Source organism: Rutidosis leptorrhynchoides, chromosome 9, assembly GCF_046630445.1.
Source record: "Rutidosis leptorrhynchoides isolate AG116_Rl617_1_P2 chromosome 9, CSIRO_AGI_Rlap_v1, whole genome shotgun sequence".
Lineage (NCBI taxonomy): Eukaryota > Viridiplantae > Streptophyta > Magnoliopsida > Asterales > Asteraceae > Rutidosis > Rutidosis leptorrhynchoides.
Window position 1 is genome coordinate 329,899,253 of NC_092341.1, and position 25,909 is coordinate 329,925,161.

Sequence of the window (25,909 nt, forward strand, 5' to 3'; positions counted from 1 at the left end):
TTTGTACATCAGTGATTTCTATACGGCGGTATAAACAATGGTAGTAACGATATGGTTTACAGTCCCACATGACTATAAAATTTAGATCCATTAAGGAAATTGGATCTTTATGAAAACATTTGATTTTTGAAAATTTTAATCTAGCTTTTACCCTAGATTAGTTTTCCGGAATAACCCTTCACCGGTGTTTGCAAAATATTTTTGTGGGTTTGGTGGGTTTCAGATTTGAAAATTTTAGCTCAAAACTTGCGGTTTTGTGTCACCCACTTGCTAACCTTGTATTAGGAAAGCAACACGTCCAGTATACTTGCTCCGTATATTACCTTTCGGTAAACTACTGTTCGGTTGTAAAGGAAAGCGTTGAACAAGCAACTGTTAAGGCAATGTCCCCTGACATGCTTTTAATTATGGTCTATAACGTGTCGGACGCAATTACTATCCTTGGTAGGAGCAATAGTAAAGCTCACCATTATAATTTTTCGGTCTGGCACAAGGTCCTGTCTTTGACCATGCTATGCAACCACCGTTCTTACGGTTGACACCCGATTTGGTTCAGGTGACCTATGAATTCCAGGTGAATTCCTAGGATTTTATGTTCAAAGGTAATGAACGCATTGAAAATGGGTTTTCAGAAAACAAATCGGTTTATAATTTGATCAAAATATTTTCTCGTTCAAGCTCGAGTTTAGATATCATTGAATTCCATGAGTTTGAATTCTCAATCTTTAAGGTCAATCTCAAGGATTGAGTAATATCAGTCTTAAAAACTGATTTTTGATCTTTAAGGAGATTATCCTTTCTGGGGATCTGATTCATTAGTCTTATCCAGCTAATTTGCACGGTGCCCCCCATTTTACGAGATAAATCCTTCTCATGGTTAGGATAAATCTGACCACTTGGCGATCCTGTTTTATGTTGAGGTCCGTGAATTTCCTGCTGATTTTAGTGATGACTTTTCTAGGTTTTTCGTCAACCTACAGCTGGTCTGGACGACAATTTCCTGACCTAAATCAAGAAGCGCATTTCTTTTTCGGAAGACTTTACTTCCTTTTAATGATGGAATTGATTCATCGTGTAGATCCATCTCTTCTTTTCTTTCATCGGGTAAAACAGTTTAGTTTAGTCCAAAGCAAAAGTATTTTCAGTTATTTGTTACAGAAATATGTGACATATGTTTAAAATATCTTGGTAAATTTTCCTACACTTGGCTTTTATTTTCCTTTTTATTGTCCTCTATTCCATTTTAAATGAATTTTAACATTTTGGTTTGTTTCTCAATTTATGTCCTTTCCGAGGTAACAATAATTTCGGTGTTAAAACCTAGTTTTATCGTTCATAAATATGTATAAACATGATTTTGAGTTCATTTAATTGAAAATTTTGAAAAATTTTACTAGAATTGGGTAGTCAGTATATAAGACTAGGGCTGTTCTTTATTATCAGAGAGCACTAGATTCTAATACAACTACTACTTTACTAGTATTTCTAATGGTAACCAAGTGTATAAAGTAAAAATTTTAAAATCCGAAAGAATTTAACCCCTTCCCACACTTAAGATCTTGCAATGCCCTCATTTGCAAGAAATCAGTAACAATTTAAATTATTGAGGGTGATTTGTGTTAAAATGATTAAATTTTACCAAAGTTTCCAAACATATTGGCGTTTGTTTGCTGAATGATAAATGGTGCATATCATTTATTCATTCCGTCTTGTTGTTATATCACATTTATTTTGCATCTTGTCGTCAAAATTAGTTGCTTTTGCTGAACTTAATGCCAGTCTTTGAAAATGCGTTGTTTTACCCTGTTGTGTACATAAGATAAACTGCAAACATATATACATATTTTTTTGAAGTTTGGTATATTACCCCACATTCAAACATTATTAAAATCTAAAAATAAAAATTTGTAAATTATAAAAACTAATACAATTCCAACATAAGTATTAAATGTATCAACATTACAAATTATAAAATAAATAAAACTAAGTAGACTAGGGATGATACTGATACCAGTAGGGGTTCCATGCATAACCATATGTGTTATAAAATGCTTCGGCTGGGTTATACGTAGGATACGGTGGTTGGATCTCTATAGACCAGGGATGAAATACGGGCGATGGAGTAGGAATATAGTTTCTACCTACATGTTGGCAATGAGCTATGATTTGGTTTTGATGAACTTGCCAATCTTCAAATGCTCGATGTCTAGCATTTTCATACTCTTGTGAAGCTATAAACCTTTGCATTTCTGTCATTTCATTTCCTCCTCCCACATTACCTGGCTATTGGTTTCTCTCAACCTGTGGATGTCTACCATGGTATTGTACTGCGGCGTTATTTAGCCTCTTCAAAACCTTCGCACCATGGTATACATTTAAACCTATTGTATCGCGGGGTTCTGGTTCTTCGACTAATAATCCCCCCGACTTATATCCACACCGAGATATTCAGCAATCAAAGTAATAAATATACCACCTCCTATTATGCTATGCGGTCTCATCCCCCTAACCATAGCTGATAAATAATAACCCACACAATAAGGTATACTTACAGCGCTTTGTGGGTCTCGAATACACATGTGGTAAAACTAATCCTGTTCATTTACCTTTTCCTTATTCTTACCTCGTTGTGTAATCGAATTGGCTAAAAACCTATGAATTACTTTAACTCTGCTCTATCTATATCCAAATAAGAGTAATTTCCCCCTTTAAATCGGTGATGGCTAGTCATTTGACTCCATACCCCATGCGTATCAAAATTTTCGTCTATCTTTCTACCATTTGGTATCAACCCTCTACAATCGGCAGATGCTAACTCCTCAGGCGTATATATACGTAAAGCCTGAGCCATGTCTAGTAAAGACATGTGGCGCATCGAACCTCCTAACAAAAATCTAATAAAAGATCGATCGGTTAAACTAACTACCCGATCATTTATTTCTATACTACACAATAATTCTTCACACCATACTTTATATATAGGTCTACGCATGTTGAATAAATGTACCCAATCGTTAAAAGTAGAATTACCATACCTCTGTGTAAGTAATTCCCTAATTGGCCCGGCTAATTCTATAGCTTCTAACGGTGCCCATTCTATTACCCTAGGTACTTCAACAGCTTTAGAATGAAGAGTATGCTAACCCCTTTGGTATTTTGAATAATCTATCCAACGTCTGTCAAATCTCAAGTTCGGGTGCAAATCTTCCAAGTGCATATCTGAAAATGTCATAACTGGATGAGGTATATCTTGTTTATAATAGCTATCAACATCCTGTTGTTCCGCATTCTCAGGAGGAGCATTGCGAGCTTGGGATGAAGATTCACCCCTTTCAGTCTGCAAAACACATCAAACACAATTTTTTGTGCATGCAAATATGCGTTAGTGTCAGCAAAATCATCAATCAAAATAATTACAATGACATGTCCAATTTATATCAAACTTATGCTCATTTTCATATTTTTATCAAATCTACACTTTTTCAAATAAGCATATACGAAAATGATCACCAAGTTCATAAGCATTCAACTCAAATAAAATGTCAAAATAATCATTACTAGCAATTAAACAAGTTTCAAATGGCATTATTTTCCAAAAATCAAGTTCATGAATTTTAGACTTGAAAAAGTCCACTTTAATTCTCAAAATCATGTTTAGGCTCAAAGTTTGGATCATTTAACTACCTAAACATGTTACACTACTTAATTTAGCAACAATTCATGACAAAAATCGACCATAACCTGTTTATATCAAAAAGCCCCAAATTTGCTCAAGAACACAAACCCTAGATTACTCAAAATTTGAAGTTTAAGGCTTCTAATCATGTTAAATAGCATCAATCTAGGTTATACAAGCATAATACACAAGCAATTTATGCATAATTACACTAAAAAGCATCAAAATCGAATTGGGTAAAAAAATTGCTCAAGAACACTAATTTTCGGATTAAATGGTGTTTAGGTGTAGAAATTTACCGTTTTTCTTGAGTAATTCCTTGATAGCATCCTTCTCAACATGATTTTAGTAAAAGATTTGATGAAAAACGGCCCAAAATTACGAATTTGAGATGTGTTTGTGTGTGTATTTTGTTAAGACCCGTCCTAATCCATCTGGACGAAGTCCATATCGATTATAAATGATTCACAACAGTTGATTACATCGCAAGGTATTTGACCTCTATATGATACATTTTACAAACATTGCATTCGTTTTTGAAAAGACAATCTTTCATTACATCGAAAGTTGACGGCGTGCATACCATTTTATAATATATCTAACTATAATTGACTTAATAATAATCTTGATGAACTCAACGACTCGAATGTAACGTCTTTTGAAATATGTCATGAATGATTCCAAGTAATATCTTTAAAATGAGCAATTGCACAGCGGAAGACTTCTTTCATACCTGAGAATAAACATGCTTTCAAGTGTCAACCAAAAGGTTGGTGAGTTCATTAGTTTAACATAAATAATCATTTCATCATTTTAATAGACCACAAGATTTTCATTTCTCATAAACATACGTCCCATGCATAGAGACAAAAATATCATTCATATGGATTGAACACCTGGTAACCGACATTCACAATATGCATATAAGAATATCCCCATCATTCCGGGATCCTCCTTCGGACATGATATAAATTTCGAAGTACTAAAGCATCCGGTACTTTGGATGGGGCTTGTTGGGCCCGATAGATCTATCTTTAGAGTTCGCGTCAATTAGGGTGTCTGTTCCCTAATTCTTAGATTACCAGACTTAATAAAAAGGGGCATATTCGATTTCAATAATTCAACAATATAATGTAGTTTCGATTACTTGTGTCCATTTCGTAAAACAGTTATAAAAACAACGCATGTATTCTCAGTCCCAAAAATATATTTTTGCAAAAGCAATTAAAAAGGGAGCAAATGAAACTCACGCATATATTTATTGTAAAACAGTTAATAAAGCATTTGCATGTATTCTCAGCCCCAAAAATGTAAAGAGTAAAAGGGGATCAATGAAACTCACACATATAAATATTGTAAAACAGTTAATAAAGCATTTGCATGTATTCTCAGCCCAAAAATGTAATGACTAAAGAGGGATCAAATGAAACTCACCATAATGTATTTTGTAGTAAAAATACATATGACGACAATGAACAAGTGTAGGGTTGGCCTCGGATTCACGAACCTATATCAATTATATATCTATCAACACATATGATGGAAAGTTACATAATTTCATTTATTAATATATTATTTATATATTTGTGGTTATATAGAATTTATACTACATTCCAATTAAAAAGATATACTTATTTTATATTTTAAATTACATGTTATATATATATTTATATTTAAAATGATTAATATCTATTCATTTAGTTATATTAATATATATATACATATAGTTATATATATGATTAATATTATTCTTAAAATAAGTAGTTTGTTATACGAAGGTATTTATGAGAAAAAAGTGATAATATGTTTGATATATAGTTATATGAAATGTTAATATAATTTTTGGTATATGAAATATGTATACTTTATGTACATAATAATTATATATAAAAAAAATATAGTTTTGATAATAATGGTTTACTAAAAATAACAATAATAATAGTTTTATTAATAATGATAATACTAATAATAACGATATTGTTAATAATTATATTTATACTAATAATAATAATACTGATAATAATAACTATAATTTTGTACTAATGATAATAGTTTTAAAAATAATAATAATAATACTAATATTAATGGTAACAATATTAACTTGCATTATGCTAGTGATAATTATAAGTAAACTTAACAATAATAATAATAATAATAACCTTAATTGTAACTAAAATCCTAATAATAAAAAAATAAATGATAAATACTACCTTAGTAGTTATGATATTTTTTAATAACATTGTCAATTAATAACAATAATAATAATAATAATAATAATAATAATAATAATAATAATAATAATAATAATAATAATAATAATAATAATAATAATAATAATAATAATAAAATGAAATGCTACCTCGAAGTAACCAATTTCCAAAAAAAAAAATGTTATTGCCCTGGCTCGAACCCAAGACCTCTTGGCTACACTCACTAGTCCCTAACCATTCTTCTACAAATCCATTTCAGTTTTAATTCACGATTCGATTATACTTCACTACTATTTCTGTTTATTCTTCTTCAAATCATCAAACGTCCTTCATTCATCATAGTTATCTTCGTCATTGCATCATCAATCGTCAACTCATCTCCCTCATCATCATCATACGCTATTACATACATCATCATGCATATATGTATATTGCCATCACCCTTGTTCGGTTCAGTACACGATAGAAGAGGAAAAAAAATATGTTGGATCACAGCTCAACTACACATCCTCGTTAACAAGACAAGCCCAACGATTTTTAAGCCCAACTCTTCATGGATTGTGGCCTGTGGCCCAATAGGTTTAATGTTTGATGAATAACCAGAATGCATATGGTCGACGTAATTGCACAGGTGGGGTTATCCAGTTTCGGCCACAAATAAAAAAATAGCACGCGATATCTTTTTATTAATTTAATGAACCTTGCATCAAATACTGTCTCATCTTTATTCAACAATTTGCCCACTTGTTACTTTCACTTGCAATATAAATATCACATCCATCATCTAATTATTATTATTCGCGTTTTAATTTATTTATCATAATCTTAAGTAGCAGTTCTGAAAGGGAAAGGATTATGCAGGTTTGTGGGTGGAAATATTGCAGTTCAATCAAAATATAAACAATACACAAAGTAAACTTGAAATCTCTAATTGTGTATCATTAACCTTACAGACTTATTAATATCATTCTTCGTTACTGTTTTCGTATCACCACCACTCTTTATCTTCTTCCTTATAGTTAATAGATTAGAGAAAACAGAAATGGACTTACAGCAGTAGCAGACTACTGTTGCGGTGGTTGTGGAGATAAGTGGTGGTAGTGAGCTACGGTGGTCGATGATGGTGGATGGTTTATGGCGACCGGTGGCTCATTGGGGTCACGGTGGTGATGATGTGGGTTTGGTTTTGGTGGTGACGTGAGTGGTTTAGAGAGAGAAGGAGAGAAGTATCAGTTCGCATGTTTTGGTGGTGTTCGAACGTGGTTTGTGGTGATGAGGGTTTTCATTGTGTAGCAACGGTAATATCTAAGTAGAAATTAAGTGATTCAATTAGAGATTGTGATGGTGGTTACGGTGGTGGTTTACACGATAGAAAGGAACCAGAATTACATGGTGTTCGGTTTTTATGTCGTGAGGTGGGTGGCGGATAAACCAAAAGCAAAGAAACGTGTGTTCTAGGTGAAAAGGTGGTATGGGTTGTTTACAAGGTGGTGGTGAAGAGTTTTTGGTTTTTATGTTAAACAATCGAATAAGAAGCACTAGTATTACTTGGTTTAGAGTAGAATTGAAAGAGAGAAAAAGAAGGATAGGTGAGACAGGTTATGGTGATGAGTGTTGTGGTTTCCACAGAAATAGAGATAGTGATAAGGTGATGATGGTTATAGATTGAGATATAATTGTCAAACATAAGAGTATCTAATACTCCGTTATCTTGTGAACAACCCAAAACAATAACAGTAATAATTTGTTATTAGTTTCAATCATGCACAGTAATTTTAAGGAAAATATCTAAACTTTTAAGATATGTGAAGAAATTTTAGTAGCCACTTTTGTAATTTATCTACCGACACATTTATTAGGAATATTATATCATGCTCCGTTGATTGTCAGTGGCGGATAAAAAGTACTCAGATAAATCCCATATTTTTAAATTAAGTATATTTAATTATTTTGGTCATTATGGTATAAAATTCAGTCATTAATTTAATAAATAAAAATTACATCAACTGTCTCTCTCATTTATGGGTAAAATATAAAAAGTGTTAAAATTAAATAACTAGATTCTAAATACATTTTTAGTAAGCCTAAAATTTATAGAACTCATTTTCGAATCACCGTTTATTTTAAAATTATATAAGTTCGAATTTAACTTGCTTAACAACGATTGAAACATCAAACGAGTATTACAATTATTTAATATTTATTTTTTTTAATATACTTTTATTTATATATAGATTTGTTTTTAAATAATAATTATTATAATATCATATTTCATAACAAGAACATTTAATATTTCAAATTATATTTCCAATTATTATTTATATATATATACACACATATCTATTTACAAATAGTGGTTCGTGAATCGTCGGGATTGGTCGAAGGTCAATTGAATATATGAACATCGTTCCAAGATTTTCTAGACTCAACATTACATACTTTGCTTATCGTATTGAAATCATATAAAGATTAAGTTTAAATTTGGTCGGAAATTTCCGGGTCACTACAGTACCTACCCGTTAAAGAAATTTCGTCCCGAAATTTGAGTGAGGTCATCATGGCTAACAATAAAAATGTTTTCCTGACGAATATGAGTTGATAAATAGAGTTTTATCAATATTGATTAATATAGATAAAAAGATTTGATTATGTGAAGCGTACGAGTGAAGCTGTCACAAAAGAGTGAAATGAAGTAAATAGAGGTTCGTCTTAACTTTTGACGTTGCCTTGGTTGAATTCCGGAATTCAAGGGATTTAAAGAAAATCTTCGAAATCTTTATAAGATTTGACTCTTCGGTAAATAAGAATATTAGGATCGTCTTTAATTAAATTTGGTCATCTGTCTTGATTGCTTTGTCTGATATTTCGCTATAAATTCACCCTCTGTCGTTTTCTTATAACTCACACCTTCTATTCTTTCTCCTCAATTCATATTCTAAAACATTCGTCAATATGCTCCATCCCATTCTGATCCTTGATATATTTCTAACCTTCATATCTGTCATTCTCTTCTTTCATCTACCACCGGAGGATTTTATTTACTTCTACTATTATCTTGGGGTTATAGTGTCATTAATTTTCCCGTGCCTTTACGTGGCAATACGTATTGATATGCACGGTTTGTAATTTATGTGTTGTTGTCGAGCTTTATATTTTCTTTTATATACAAGGGTTCGATACTTTTGTCTCCTCTTCCCGACTACAAGTCAAGTGAATAATGGTCCGGAATTCATAGGTATGGATTTTGAAATGAACATAGTTAATGTTCTAAGAAGAAAATCATAATGGCATGATCTTGATTTGTCAAATTACCATAATATCCGGAAAGATAGAACTATCAAGAAGATATGTTCTTAATATATTTAGAGATTGGGTAGAATGTAAGAGTCGTGTAAGATGGCACATGATGATAGTACTGTGAATCATCACGTTCCATTAGAAACTCAGCATGACTTACCGTAATATAATCACGTTGATCAAGTGTCATTATATTATACTAACTTATGCATCAGTTTCCAACACTACTTCAAAAACATTCATATTTTAAATTCGAGGGTTCGCAGAATATAGAAACTAAAACAGTTTCCTTTTATGATATAATACTGATAGCGCAGAGAGATAATTAATATCGAACGAAAATATTTATGAAGATATCTTCAGAAATATTGAGGATATTAATAAAGAAAGGTACGATGATATCTTAGGATTTCATAATCAAATTACGATGAAGAAATTCATTCACGATGATTTAGAGTGATTAAGGAGTAAGGTATTCGCTAAAGATTTCATCAGAAACAGAATCATCTGGATTCTTTATGTACAAGTTTAGTCCTTGTAATTTGTTCAGAGTCTCCTTCATGGTTTGCTCAATCCGTTTTCCAGTTCCAACTTTTCTGAGCTTTTCCAACATACTATTCTTTATCATCAAACTTCCGATGATTAAGGTCGTTTTCGGTTGTCTACGATTTCTGCTGCTTCATTCAGCTTTTTTTTTTCAACATTCAGAGTATTGATTTGTAGACTGAGTGCTTTTCAGAATTTCAGAATGAAAGATCATAATTCTAATAGATAAATGTTATATGGATACATATAACTGTTGATGTGGAAACGTTGCGAGACTCACAATACAGATTTGCTGATTCCCGATAATTGGTACGGCAATTCTTGTTACAAGATGCGAATGAGTACATGATGAGACTTCAATAGATAAATATAGTGATTTGTCGGAGAGATTTAAACCAAGGAGCGACGAGGTTGCTGGTACATCTGCTGGTAATATGGTGGAATATAAAAGATTCCCCGGTAACAATAAAAGAGTCCGCATATATATCAAAGTTATAATAAAGTTGTTTCGAATGAAAAGTTGAAGTTGTCTTGCTGGAGCTGTGACAAAATTGGTTATTTTGAAAAAGAACTGCAAAGTTATTTTGGGTAATAATAACGCTAAAGGAATTTGCACAACTACGTATTAAACGTTTACTCAGTTTCTGAGAGTTTTTCAGATGTATAACTATATGCATAAATCTTTCCTTCTGTAGATGAAGTGTCGTTGGTTCATCCTCTCGATTGAGGTGTTTTCAAGAATCATGAAAGTTTTGAACGCGAAATGTAATCGTGAAGATACAAATGATGTTTAAGACGAAATCAAGTGACAACTTGAAGAATTGTTTAGTTTCATATGTTATAATCAATATTTTAATTCATTTTAATTGTCCACTGTTGGTAGTCCTCAGTTGATTAGTCCACAGTTATCTAGGAACAGTTAGCTAGGATTTTGTTAGCGTGGATTCTTAACAAAATTTCTCATAGTTAATTTGTGTGTTTCTAACAAATTTTATTTTGTCAAATGTTTCCTTCATTATGCCACTTGTTGGATTCTGATAAATCAAAATCCAAATATGAAATTGGATGAAAATGGTTATTCTGTGGTGAACGGATACGTGCATCGGTTGATGTAAATAGGATAGTAAATGACTGTTGAATCAGCTTTGACGAATGTACAGTGTAACTTATTAAGGTGAAATCTAAATATTCCTCGGGTATTACCTACCCGTTAAAATATTTTCACCATTAACATTTTGTACAAAAGAATTTTTAATTATAATCTTTATGAAAATATATATACATATATATTTTCTTCAGATATAATCATGGATTTAGTGAGTCAATATGATATTAAACTCATTTGATTTACCGTTAGAATAAGAATATATAATCTCTAAAACATTAGAGGTTATATAATCGCCATGTCGAACGAAGATAAATGATATAGAACGATTCGTGGAACGATAATTATACTTGAGGTACAGAATGAGATGTTGGGGCATGGATTGTTGATGGAACTGGTGCTGTTACTGATGGTACTGTTGGTGCCGATGATGTTGCTGAAGCTGGTAAATTTTGCACCATATTCTCCAAAAATCATTACTCAGACGCGAAGCTCGTTGACTTCATCGATTACTCCGGGATGATTGTCGGTAAGAACGAGCGAATGAATAGGGTTTAGAATCTGAGATATTATGTAATCATGACGAGATATTCGGGAAATGAGGGTGAAAATGATTTTTCTGACTGGTTCACCGGTAAGTGCTTCAGGTTCATTGTCAAGAGGTGAATTCGGTTAGTGAAAAGGATTGACTTATTCTCATCTTCATTGATTAAGTCGACTACGAACTCATCAGATGTATTGGGGATGGATGATTGGCTGATTCATTCTGGTGACGCTTCTTCCGGATCTTAGGTGAACATCCATGTCGGAAGAGTTGTCGAAATAACTATCGGAATCTGAGGGACTCGAACTGGTTGAGGGATTCAGCTCGTACGATCAGATGAAGAATTTTCAATAAGAAATAGATTATAGGATATAGATTAGTACCCTGCAGTATATAATTTACATATGCATATATAATACTAAAATCCCATAAGTTACGGTGGAATCTACGGAAGCTGTTAGGCAAAGGTAACAATAACAGATACGCTAAGATATGAATTAGCGGATACGCTAAGATATGAGTTTTGTCTATACACTATTTATGCAATCAATGCAGTAAGATGTGTCTAGACTAAGAATGATAAGCAGGTAATTTCCTAAGGAGGATAAGCAGATTATTTCCGACTAAACTGATAAGCAAAACTTTTGAGATGCAGACACGGTCGAAGTCCAGACTCACTAATGCATCTAAACAACTACTAGTTAGACTCACTAATGCAAGATCTGGTTCGCTAAGACCTCCGCTCTGATACCAACTGTGAAGACCCGTCCTAATCCATCTGAACGAAGTCCATATCGATTATAAACGATTCACAACAGTTGATTACATCGCGAGGTATTTGACCTCTATATGATACATTTTACAAACATTGCATTCGTTTTTGAAAAGACAATCTTTCATTACATCGAAAGTTGACGGCGTGCATACCATTTTATAATATATCTAACTATAATTAACTTAATAATAATCTTGATGAACTCAAAGACTCGAATGCAACGTCTTTTGAAATATGTCATGAATGATTCCAAGTAATATCTTTAAAATGAGCAATTGCACAGCGGAAGACTTCTTTCATACCTGAGAATAAACATGCTTTCAAGTGTCAACCAAAAGGTTGGTGAGTTCATTAGTTTAACATAAATAATCATTTCATCATTTTAATAGACCACAAGATTTTCATTTCTCATAAACATACATCCCATGCATAGAGACAAAAATATCATTCATATGGATTGAACACCTGGTAACCGACATTCACAATATGCATATAAGAATATCCCCATCATTCCGGGATCCTCCTTCGGACATGATATAAATTTCGAAGTACTAAAGCATTCGGTACTTTGGATGGGGCTTGTTGGGCCCGATAGATCTATCTTTAGAGTTCGCGTCAATTAGGGTGTCTGTTCCCTAATTCTTAGATTACCAGACTTAATAAAAAGGGGCATATTCGATTTCGATAATTCAACCATATAATGTAGTTTCGATTACTTGTGTCCATTTCGTAAAATAGTTATAAAAACAATGCATGTATTCTCAGTCCCAAAAATATATTTTTGCAAAAGCAATTAAAAAGGTAGCAAATGAAACTCACGCATATATTTATTGTAAAACAGTTAATAAAGCATTTGCATGTATTCTCAGCCCCAAAAATGTAAAGAGTAAAAGGGGATCAATGAAACTCACACATATAAATATTGTAAAACAGTTAGTAAAGCATTTGCATGTATTCTCAGCCCAAAAATGTAATGAGTAAAGAGGGATCAAATGAAACTCACCATAATGTATTTTGTAGTAAAAATACATATGACGACAATGAACAAGTGTAGGGTTGGCCTCGGATTCACGAACCTATATCAATTATATATCTATCAACACATATGATGGAAAGTTACATAATTTCATTTATTAATATATTATTTATATATTTGTGGTTATATAGAATTTATACTACATTCCAATTAAAAAGATATACTTATTTTATATTTTAAATTACATGTTATATATATATTTATATTTAAAATGAATAATATCTATTCATTTAGTTATATTAATATATATATACATATAGTTATATATATGATTAATATTATTCTTAAAATAAGTAGTTTGTTATACGAAGGTATTTATGAGAAAAAAATGATAATATGTTTGATATATAGTTATATGAAATGTTAATATAATTTTTGGTATATGAAATATGTATACTTTATGTACATAATAATTATATATAAAAAAATATAGTTTTGATAATAATGGTTTACTAAAAATAACAATAATAATAGTTTTATTAATAATGATAATACTAATAATAACGATATTGTTAATAATTATATTTATACTAATAATAATAATACTGATAATAATAACTATAATTTTGTACTAATGATAATAGTTTTAAAAATAATAATAATACTAATATTAATGGTAACAATATTAACTTGCATTATGCTAGTGATAATTATAAGTAAACTTAACAATAATAATAATAATAATAACCTTAATTGCAACTAAAATCCTAATAATAAAAAAATAAATGATAAATACTACCTTACTAGTTATGATATTTTTTAATAACATTGTCAATTAATAACAATAATAATAATAATAATAATAATAATAATAATAATAATAATAATAATAATAATAATAATAATAATAATAATAATAATAATAATAATAATAATAAAATGAAATGCTACCTCGAAGTAACCAATTTCCAAAAAAAAATGTTATTGCCCGGGCTCGAACCCAAGAACTCTCGGCTACACTCACTAGTCCCTAACCATTCTTCTACAAATCCATTTCAGTTTTAATTCACGATTCGATTATACTTCACTACTATTTCTGTTTATTCTTCTTCAAATCATCGAACGTCCTTCATTCATCATAGTTATCTTCGTCATTGCATCATCAATTGTCAACTCATCTCCCTCATCATCATCATACGCTATTACATACATCATCATGCATATATGTATATTGCTATCACCCTTGTTCGGTTCAGTACACGATAGAAGAGGAAAAAAAATATGTTGGATCACAGCTCAACTACACATCCTCGTTAACAAGACAAGCCCAACGATTTTTAAGCCCAACTCTTCATGGATTGTGGCCTGCGGCCCAATAGGTTTAATGTTTGATGAATAACCATAATGCATATGGTCGACGTAATTGCACAGGTGGGGTTATCCAGTTTCGGCCACAAATAAAAAAATAGCACGCGATATCTTTTTATTAATTTAATGAACCTTGCATCAAATACTATCTCATCTTTATTCAACAATTTGCCCACTTGTTACTTTCACTTGCAATATAAATATCACATCCATCATCTAATTATTATTATTCGCGTTTTAATTTATTTATCATAATCTTAAGTAGCAGTTCTGAAAGGGAAAGGATTATGCAGGTTTGTGGGTGGATATATTGCAGTTCAATCAAAATATAAACAATACACAAAGTAAACTTGAAATCTCTAATTGTGTATCATTAACCTTACAGACTTATTAATATCATTCTTCGTTACTGTTTTCGTATCACCACCACTCTTTATCTTCTTCCTTATAGTTAATAGATTAGAAAAAACAGAAATGGACTTACAACAGCAGCAGACTACTGTTGCGGTGGTTGTGGAGATAAGTGGTGGTAGTGAGCTACGGTGGTCGATGATGGTGGATGGTTTATGGCGACCGGTGGCTCATTGGGGTCACGGTGGTGATGATGTGGGTTTGGTTTTGGTGGTGACGTGAGTGGTTTAGAGAGAGAAGGAGAGAAGTATCAGTTCGCATGTTTTGGTGGTGTTCGAACGTGGTTTGTGGTGATGAGGGTTTTCATTGTGTAGCAACGGTAATATCTAAGTAGAAATTAAGTGATTCAATTAGAGATTGTGATGGTGGTTACGGTGGTGGTTTACACGATAGAAAGGAACCAGAATTACATGGTGTTCAGTTTTTATGTCGTGAGGTGGGTGGCAGATAAACCAAAAGCAAAGAAACGTGTGTTCTAGGTGAAAAGGTGGTATGGGTTGTTTACAAGGTGGTGGTGAAGAGTTTTTGGTTTTTATGTTAAACAATCGAATAAGAAGCACTAGTATTACTTGGTTTTGAGTAGAATTGAAAGAGAGAAAAAGAAGGATAGGTGAGACAGGTTATGGTGATGAGTGTTGTGGTTTCCACAGAAATAGAGATAGTGATAAGGTGATGATGGTTATAGATTGAGATATAATTGTCAAACATAAGAGTATCTAATACTCCGTTATCTTGTGAACAACCCAAAACAATAACAGTAATAATTTGTTATTAGTTTCAATCATGCACAGTAATTTTAAGGAAAATATCTAAACTTTTAAGATATGTGAAGAAATTTTAGCAGCCACTTTTGTAATTTATCTACCGACACATTTATTAGGAATATTATATCATGCTCCGTTGATTGTCAGTGGCGGATAAAAAGTACTCAGATAAATCTCATATTTTTAAATTAAGTATATTTAATTATTTTGGTCATTATGGTATAAAATTCAGTCATTAATTTAATAAATAAAAATTACATCAGCTGTCTCTCTCATTTATGGGTAAAATATAAAAAGTGTTAAAATTAAATAACTAGATCCTAAACACATTTTTAGTAAGCCTAAAATTTATAGAACTCATTTTCGAATCACCGTTTATTTTAAAATTATATAAGTTCGAATTTAACTTGCTTAACAACGATTGAAACATCAAACGAGTATTACAATTATTTAATATTTATTTTTTTTAATATACTTTTATTTATATATAGATATGTTTTTAAATAATAATTATTATAATATCATATTTCATAACAAGAACATTTAATATTTCAAATTATATTTCTAATTATTATTTATATATATATACACACATATCTATTTACAAATAGTGGTTCGTGAATCGTCGGGATTGGTCGAAGGTCAATTGAATATATGAACATCGTTCCAAGATTTTCTAGACTCAACATTACATACTTTGCTTATCGTATCGAAATCATATAAAGATTAAGTTTAAATTTGGTCGGAAATTTCCGGGTCACTACATATTTCGCAGTATTTTGTGGGTGTGGAGTGTGCAACTGATCTGTTCGGCCTTTTTTTTTCTGTAATTTGGTCTCTCCGCGACTTGCGGTGAATTTGTTCTTCAAACTCCGCGAGTCGCGGCCACTTTTTTTTTTATATAATAATCCTTACTTATAAAACAAATATAAAATAAATTTAAAATTTTGTTTTCCTTTGTTTTAGGACGAGGTCGTTTCGGATCGATGTCCTAGTCCGTCCCTCGACAAAATTTTAAAATTTGTCTTTTTGTAGCGATTGTTTTAAAAGCTAAGATTTTTGTGTTTTTTTTTTTTTATGTTTTTGGCATACTTTTATTCATTAAGATTAAAAATAATGATAATAAAAGTTCTCGTCCCTCCCTCGGGTAAAGCAATTTCGGTTCAAAGACCTAGTCTTCAACTTACGACGAATTTTAAAAATCATATTTTTAACTTAGCGACATAAAGTAAATTTTTGTTTTTTAAATTCACACAACTTAAATTTAAAAATGCATAAAATTAAAAATTTACACCAAACTTAATTAAAAATGCATAATATTAAAAATTCACACCAAACTTATATTATATTTTTGTTTTTATACATACAAACTTATATTAAAAATATTAATTTTTCAAATATTGACAAACTTAAATATATTGATTTTACAGAGTTCACAATATTAATTTAAGATTTTATATTAATTTTAAAATATGGTAAAAATAAAATTAAAAATCTTTTTGGCTTTTTATCCCACTTTAATCAATCAAATATTATCAAAAACATACGCCCCTCTTTTCGGTAAAGTAATTTTGGTTCCATGACCTAATTTAACTCATGATGAATTTTTGAAATATTTTGGGTTGATTGATTAAAGATATTTATACCTTAAGAATAAACGTTAAATTTCGCAGTGATGTAATAAATTTTTGAATGATATCAATAATTTCGGTCGCCAAACCTAATTTTATTCAATACCAATTTAATACTTTATAGCGAACAAATTAGCGTTTATTATCAAAAGGTTAAAAATAAAAATAAAAAAATAAAAACTGTACAGACTTACCTGTGAGATAGTGATGTGAAGCGAGGTGTATATAAAATAGTTATTATTTTACTAGGAAAAACTATTAAATACGATACAATTTTACACAAGATATTTATTTATTTATAGAATGGATATACTTAAACCTTGCTACAACACTTATAGGCAGTGTACCTAATCGTACAGTAGTGTAGTTTTTAGTAAGTCCGGTTCGTTCCACAGGGAAATCTTTGAACAAAGCTCAACGCTATATTAGTTTACTTTTATAAAAATACAAATATATATATAAGTAATATTATTATTATAAAGGGGGGTTTTTACCGTTTAATGACCGGTTTGTCGATTTTAAAACTTTAGTCGCAGTTAAAACCTAATGTAAAATATAAAATAAATACAAGACTTAAATTAAAGCGTAAAGTAAATAACGATAATGAAATTGCGAATAATAAAAATGCGATAAAATAAAATTGCGATAATTAAAAAGTACGATAATTAAAAGTGCGATTAAATAACAATAAATAAAAGTGCGATAATTAGAAGTGCAATTAAATATAAAATAAAGGAAATTAAATATGAAATAAAAGAATTATGCTTATTTAAACTTCCGTAATCATGATGTTTGACGTGTTGATTTTAGTTTTATTCCCATGGGTTAATTGTCCTTTGTCCTGGATTATTTAATATGTCCGTCTGGTTTTTGTCCATAACAGTCCATCAGTCATAAATATAAAGTGCGAGTGTCCTCATCAAATTATTATTATACCCGAAGTTAAATATTCCAACTAATTGGGGATTCGAATTGTAACAAGGTTTTAATACTTTGTTTAATGAATACACCAGGTTATCGACTGCGTGTAAACCAAGGTTTTACTACTTTGTTAACAATTACACCAATTACCCTTGAATGTAATTTCACCCCTGTTTTAATTATTCTAGTGGCTATTAATCCATTCCCGTGTCCGGTTAAATGAACGATTATTCGTACATATAAATACCCCGCCCATCGTGTCCGATCGAGTGTATATGGTAAATTATAGGGACGCCCAATTGTAAATCTTTATACTAACATTAACAAACTTTCATTTAATTAAACAAATATAAAGCCCATTAATAGCCCATAGTCTAATTTCCACAAGTGTCGTTCTTTTATCCAAACCCCAATTATGGTACAAAGCCCAATTACCCAATTTTAGTAATTAGCCCAACATCATGATTACTTCGTTTTAAATAAGCATAATAATAACTTAGCTACAAGACATTAATATAAAAAGGTTGAACATAACTTACAATGATTAAAAATAGCGTAGCGTTACACGGACAGAATTTCGACTTACACCCTTACAACATTCGCTAACATACCCTTATTATTAGAATTAAAATTAAAATTAAAATATAAATTATAAATATAAATATAAATTTTACGTATGAAGAGGAAGAAAAAAGATGATGAAATTTGATCAGAATTCGGTTGGCTTTATAGCCAGAGTTGAAAATTGGGGCTCCGCGACTCGCGGCAAAATGCCCTTAAAACTCCGCGAGTCGCGGAGATGTATTTACAGCTCACACCCTTGGAGTTTCTTGCTGCCGACGGTTTTTAATATATATATATAATATATATATAATTAATATAATTAATTATATATTATATTATATTTATATACATAGTTAACTTGTAATTTTTAGTCCGTTGCGTCGAGCGTTAAGAGTTGACTCTGGTCCCGGTTCCGGATTTTCGAACGTCCTCGCGTACAATTTAATATCTTGTACTTTGCGTTTTGAATCTTGTACTCTTGTGATTTCGAGACGTTTCTTATCAATAATTGGAACCTTTTTGATTGTCTTTTGTTCTTTTGAGCTTTTTGGTCGTTTGCGTCTTCAAATCGTCGAATCTGTCTTCTGTCTTCACCTTTTATTATTTAAACGAATATCACTTGTAAATAGAACAATTGCAACTAAAAGCTTGTCTTTCTTGAGGAATAATGCTATGAAATATATGTTCGTTTTTAGCATTATCAAATATTCCCACACTTGAGCGTTGCTTGTCCTCAAGCAATATTGTCTTGAAATACTAGAATCACTTCTTTATTCTTCACACTTTGTACATCAGTGATTTCTATATGGCGGTATAAACAATGGTAGTAACGATATGGTTTACAGTCCCACATGACTATAAAAATTTAGATCCATTAAGGAAATTGGATCTTTATGAAAACATTTGATCTTTTGAAAATTAAATCTAGTTTTTACCCTAGATAAGTTTTCCGGAATAACCCTTTACCGGTGTTTGCAAAATATTTTTGTGGGTTTGGTGGGTTTCAGATTTGAAAATTTTAGCTCAAAACTTGCGGTTTTGTGTCACCCACTTGCTAACCTTGTATTTGGAAAGCAACACGTCCAGTTTACTTGTCCCGTATATTACCTTTCGGCAAACTACCGTCCGGTTGTAAAGGAAAGCGTTGAACAAGCAACTGTTAAGGCAATGTCCCGTGACATGCTTTTGATTATGGTCTATAACGTGTCGGACGCAATTACTATCCTTGGTAGGAGCAATAGTAAAGCTCACCCTTATAATTTTTCGGTCTGGCACAAGGTCCTGTCTTTGACCATGCTATGCAACCACCGTTCTTACGGTTGACACCCGATTTAGTTCAGGTGGCCTAATGAATTCCAGGTGAATTCCTAGGATTTTACGTTCAATGGTAATGAACGCATTGAAAATATGGTTTTCAGAAAACAAATCGGTTTGTAATTTTGATCAAAATATTTTCTCGTTTAAGCTCGAGTTTAGATATCATCGAATTCCATGAGTTTGTAATTCTCAATCTTTAAGGTCAATCTCTAGGATTGAGTAATATCAGTCTTAAAAGCTGATTTTTAATCTTTAAGGAGATTATCCTTTCTGGGGATCTGATTCATTAGTCTTATCCAGCTAATTTGCATGGTGCCCCCCATTGTACGAGATAAATCCTTCTCATGGTTAGGATAAATCTGACCACATGGCGACCCTGTTTAATGCTGAGGTCCGTGGATTTCCTGCTGATTTTAGTGATGACTTTTCTAGATTTTTCGTCAACCTACAGCTGGTCTGGACGACAACTTCATGACCTAAATCAAGAAGCGCGTGTCTTTTTCGGAAGACTTTACTTCCTTTTAATGATGGAATTGATTCATCATGTAGATCCATCTTTTCTTTTCTTTCATCGGGTAAAACAGTTTAGTTTAGTCCAAAGCAAAAGTATTTTCAGTTATTTGTTACAGATATATGTGACATATGTTTAAAATAACTTGGTAAATTTTCCCACACTTGGCTTTTATTTTCCTTTTTATCGTCCTCTATTCCATTTTAAATGAATTTTAACATTTTAGTTTGTTTCTCAATTTATGTCCTTTCCGAGGTAACAATAATTTCGGTGTTAAAACCTAGTTTTATCGTTCATAAATATGTATAAACATGATTTGAATTCATTTAATTGAAAATTTTTACTAGAATTGGGTAGTCAGTATATAAGACTAGGGCTGTTCTTTTTTATCAGAGAGCACTAGATTCTAATACAACTACTGCTTTACTAGTATTTTTAATGGTAACCAAGTGTATAAAGTAAAAAAATTTTAAAATCCGAAAGAATTTAACCCCTTCCCACACTTAAGATCTTGCAATGCCCTCATTTGCAAGAAATCAGTAACAATTTAAATTATTGAGGGTGATTTGTGTGAAAATGATTAAATTTTTACCAAAGTTTCCAAATATATTGGCGTTTGTTTGCTGAATGATAAATGGTGCACATCATTTGTTCATTCCGTCTTGTTGTTATTTCACATATATTTTGCATCTTGTCGTCAAAATTAGTTGCTTTTGCTGAACTTAATGCCAGTCTTTGAAAATGCGTTGTTTTACCCTGTTGTGTACATAAGATAAACTGCAAACATATATACATATTTTTGAAGTTTGGTTTATTACCCCACATTCAAAAATTATTAAAATCTAAGAATAAAAGTTAGATAATTATAAAAATGATTACAATATTAACAAAAGTATTAAACATATCAATAATTACAAATTACAAAATAAAAAAAATAAGTAAACTAAGGATGATATTGGTACCAATAGGGGTTCCACGCATAACCATAAGTGCTATAGAATGCTTCGGCAGGGTCATACGTAGGATATGGTGGCTGCATCTCTATCGACCAAGGAGGGAAGACGGGTTTCGGTGTAGGAATATAGTTTCTACCTATATGTTGGCAATGCGCTATGATCTGGTTCTGATGAACTTGCCAATCTTCAAATGCTCTCTGTCTAGCATTTTCGTATTCCTGAGAAGCTATAAACCTATGCATTTCTTGCATCTCATTCCCCCCTCCTACATTACCTTGTTCCTGGTTTCTCTCCACCTGTGGATGTCTACCATGGTATCGTACTGCGGCGTTATTTCGCCGCTTCAAAACTTTCGCACCATGGTATACATTTAAACCTATAGTGTCGCGGGGTTCCGGCTCTTCTAGTAATAATCCCCCCCGACTTATATCCACACCGAGATATTCACCAATCAAAGTAATAAAAATACCACCTCCTATTATGCTATGTGGACGCATCCCCCGAACCATAGCTGATAAATAATAACCCACACAATATGGTATACTTACAGCGCTCTGTGGGTCTCGAATACACATATGGTAAAACAAATCTTGTTCATTTACCTTTTCTTTGTTTTTACCCCTTTGTGTAATCGAATTAGCTAAAAACCTATGTATTACTCTTAATTCGGCTCTATCTATATCCAAATAAGAGTAGTTTCCCCCTTTGAAACGGTGATGGCTTGTCATTTGACTCCACACACCGTGTGTATCAAAATTCTCATCTATCTTTCTACCGTTTAGTATCAATCCTCTACAATCGGCAGACGCTAATTCCTCAGGCGTATATATACGTAAAGCCTGAGCCATGTCCAGTAAAGACATGTGGCGCATCGAACCGCCTAACAAAAATCTAATAAAAGAACGATCGGTTAAACTAGCTACCCGATCATTCAACTCTATACTACATAACAACTCTTCACACCATACTTTATATACAGGTCTACGTATGGTGAATAAACATATCCAGTCATTAAAAGAAGAACTACCATACCTCTGTACAAGTAATTCCCTAATTGGCCCGGCCAATTCTACAGCTTCTAAGGGTCCCCATTCTATGACCCTCGGTACCTCAACAACCTTAGAGTGAAGAGTATGCAAACCCCGTTGATATTTTGGATAATCTATCCAAAGTCTGTCAAATCTCAGGTTCGGGTGCAACTCTTCCAAATGCATATCGGAAAAGGTCATGACTGGATGAGGTACATCCTGCTTGTAGTAGTTATCTACCTCCTGTTGTTCCAAATTCTCGGCAGGAGCATTGCGGGCTTGGGATGAAGATTCACCCCTTTCATTCTGCAAAACACATCAAACACAAATTTTGTGCATCCAAATATGCATTAGTGTCAGCAAAATCATCAATCAAAATAATTACAATGACATTATCAATTTATATCAAACTTAAACTCATTTTCATATTTTCATCAAATCTACACTTTCTCAAATAAGCATATACGAAAATGTTCGCCAAGTTCATAAGCATTCAACTCAAATAACATGTCAAAATAATCATTACTAGCAATCAAACAAGTCTCAAATGGCATTATCTTTCAAAAATCAAGTTCATGAATTTTAGACTTGAAAAAGTCCACTTTAATTCTCAAAATCATGTTTAGGCTCAAAGTTTGGATCATTTAACTACCTAGACATGTTACACTACTCAATTTAGCAACAATTCATGACAAAAATCGGCCATAACCTGTTTATATCAAAAAGCCCCAAATTTACTCAAGAACACAAACCGTAGATTATTCAAAATTTGAAGTTTAAGGCTTCTAATCATGTTAAACAGCATCAATCTAGGTTATACAAGCATAATACATAAACAATTTAAGTCTAATTACACTAAAAAGCATCAAAATCAAATTGGGGAAAAATAGCTCAAGAACACCTAATTTCGAATTAATGGTGTTTAGGTGTAGAAATTTACCGTTTTTGTTGAGAAATTCTTAGATAGCATCCTTCTCAACATGATTTTAGCAAAAAATTTGGTGATTAACGGTTAAAAATTGAGATTTTGGGGGGTTTTTTTCGTGTTTTTGCGGAGCTTTTCGCGTGCAGTTTTGCAGTATGTTTTTGTTTTGGGGAGTAAACTGATCAGTTTTTGCGTTTTATTTTTTTTCTGAGTTTTGGTCCCTCCGCGAGTCGCGGAGGTTTTGTACTTCAAACTCCGCGAGTCGCGGAGTTTACTCTTTTTTTTTTTTTTTTTTTTTTTTTTTTTTTATAATCTTTAACTTCTTAAAACAATTTAGTAATTAATTTTAAAATTTTGTTTCCCTTGTTATTTAGGATGAGGTCGTTTCGGATCGATGTCCTAGTCCGTCCTTCGACAAAATTTTAAAATTTGTCTTTTTGTAGCGATTGTTTTAAAAGCTAAGATTTTTTGGGTTTTTTCAATGTTTTTGGCATACTTTAAATCAATAAGATTAAAAATAATGATAATAAAAGTTCTCGTCCCTCCCTCGGGTAAAGCAATTTCGGTTCAAAGACCTAGTCTTCAACTTACGACGAATTTTTAAAAATCATATTCTTAACTTAATGAGATAAAGTAAATTTTTGTTTTTAAATTCACACAACTTAAATATGAAATTCAAAATTAATATTAAAAATTCACACCAAACTTAAAATTTGAAATGCATAAAATTAAAAATTCATATTTTAAAAATTCACACCAGACTTAATTTAAAAATTCATATATTTACAATTTTAAATATATTGTTTTTACAAAGTTACAATATTAATTTAAGATTTAAATATTAATTTTAAAAACATGGTAAAAATAAATTTAAAAATCTTTTTGTCTTTTTATCCCACTTTAATCAATCAAATATTATCAAAAATATGCGCCCCTCTTTTCGGTAAAGTAATTTCGGTTCCAAGACCTAATTTAACTCATGACGAATTTTTGAAATATTTTGGGTTGATTGATTAAAGATATTTATACCTTAAGAATAAACGTTAAATTTCGTAGTGATGTAATAAATTTTTGAATGATATCAATAATTTCGGTCGCCAAACCTAATTTTATTTAATACCAATTTAATACTTTTTAGCGAACAAATTAGCGTTTATTATCAAAAGGTTAAAAATAAAAAAAAATAAAAACTGTACAGACATACCTGTGAAATAGATCTTAGTTATATGATCTATTCCATTCATAAGATAGTCGGTTTAATTGGTTTTCCATGGCTCCAAAGGCGTAACCTCGAGCATTCAGTGTCTTTTCTTCTAAGCATATGAACGGTCCGTCTCTACATAAAGTAACAAATTCGGTATTTGAATAGGTTTGATTATTTGAACATTTACCTCCATGTGACCATTTTCCGCATTTGTGACATCGTTCTAGGTGTCGTGCTCTTCTTTTCGCTGCGGATTTTGATTTTCCTTTACCAAATTGTAACTTATTATCTTCGCATCTGGATCTTTTTCTAACTCCGTCCATTCTTTCTCTGATTACTGATACTAATTCACTCGGTAGTATGTCATTATTACGTTTAGTGATCAAAGCGTGTAGCATTAGACCATGGTTTAGTTCACAGGCAGTCTTCATTTCGTAAAAACCTAAAAAAAATAAAAATTCAGAATGGGGGGAGAAGACTAGTTCTTTAGGGTCTGCTAGGGAAAGACCATACGTGTTCCATTTTCGAGAACTACACGAAAACAGACAATCTAACTCTAACAGAAATACATATTATCCTTTAAAGACTTGATTCTCCCCACACTTAGTTAGCTGTGGTGTCGAAATTGTGATTAACTTCGTTGTCGACTTCCATCGGACCATGTATGTAATGTTTAACTCTGTGACCATTAACTTTAAATTCAATCCCATTTGAATTTATTAATTCTATCGTTCCGTATGGGAAAACTCTTTTGACTATGAATGGTCCAGACCATCTTGATTTCAATTTTCCAGGAAATAGCTTGAATCGTGAATTGAAAAGAAGAACTCTGTCTCCTTCTTTAAATTCTTTTGAACTTCTGATTCTTTTATCATGCCATTTCTTCGTTCTTTCTTTATAGATTAACGAATTTTCGTATGCTTCATGTCTTAATTCTTCTAATTCGTTTAGTTGACTTAATCGTAGACGTCCGGCTTCATGTAAATCAAGATTACATGTCTTCAAAGCCCAAAATGCTTTGTGTTCAATTTCTACTGGAAGATGACATGCTTTTCCATACACAAGTCTAAAAGGTGTGGTTCCAATTGGAGTTTTGTAGGCTGTTATAAAAGCCCAGAGTGCATCCTCCAATTTAATGGACCATTCCTTCGGATTTGATCCTACGGTTTTCTCTAGAATA

General features: G+C 31.7%; 1 protein-coding gene across 1 annotated transcript in view; it reads left to right on the forward strand.

Annotated features, from left to right (window-relative positions):
- The first annotated feature begins 14,971 nt into the window (after positions 1–14,971).
- LOC139869059 (uncharacterized) overlaps positions 14,972–25,909 on the forward strand; it is a 32,047-nt gene continuing 21,109 nt past the window's right edge. Inside the window, exon 1 of the mRNA XM_071857388.1 lies at positions 14,972–15,126. Coding sequence (XP_071713489.1) covers positions 14,972–15,126 — 155 coding nt within the window. The remainder of the gene's footprint in view (positions 15,127–25,909) is intronic.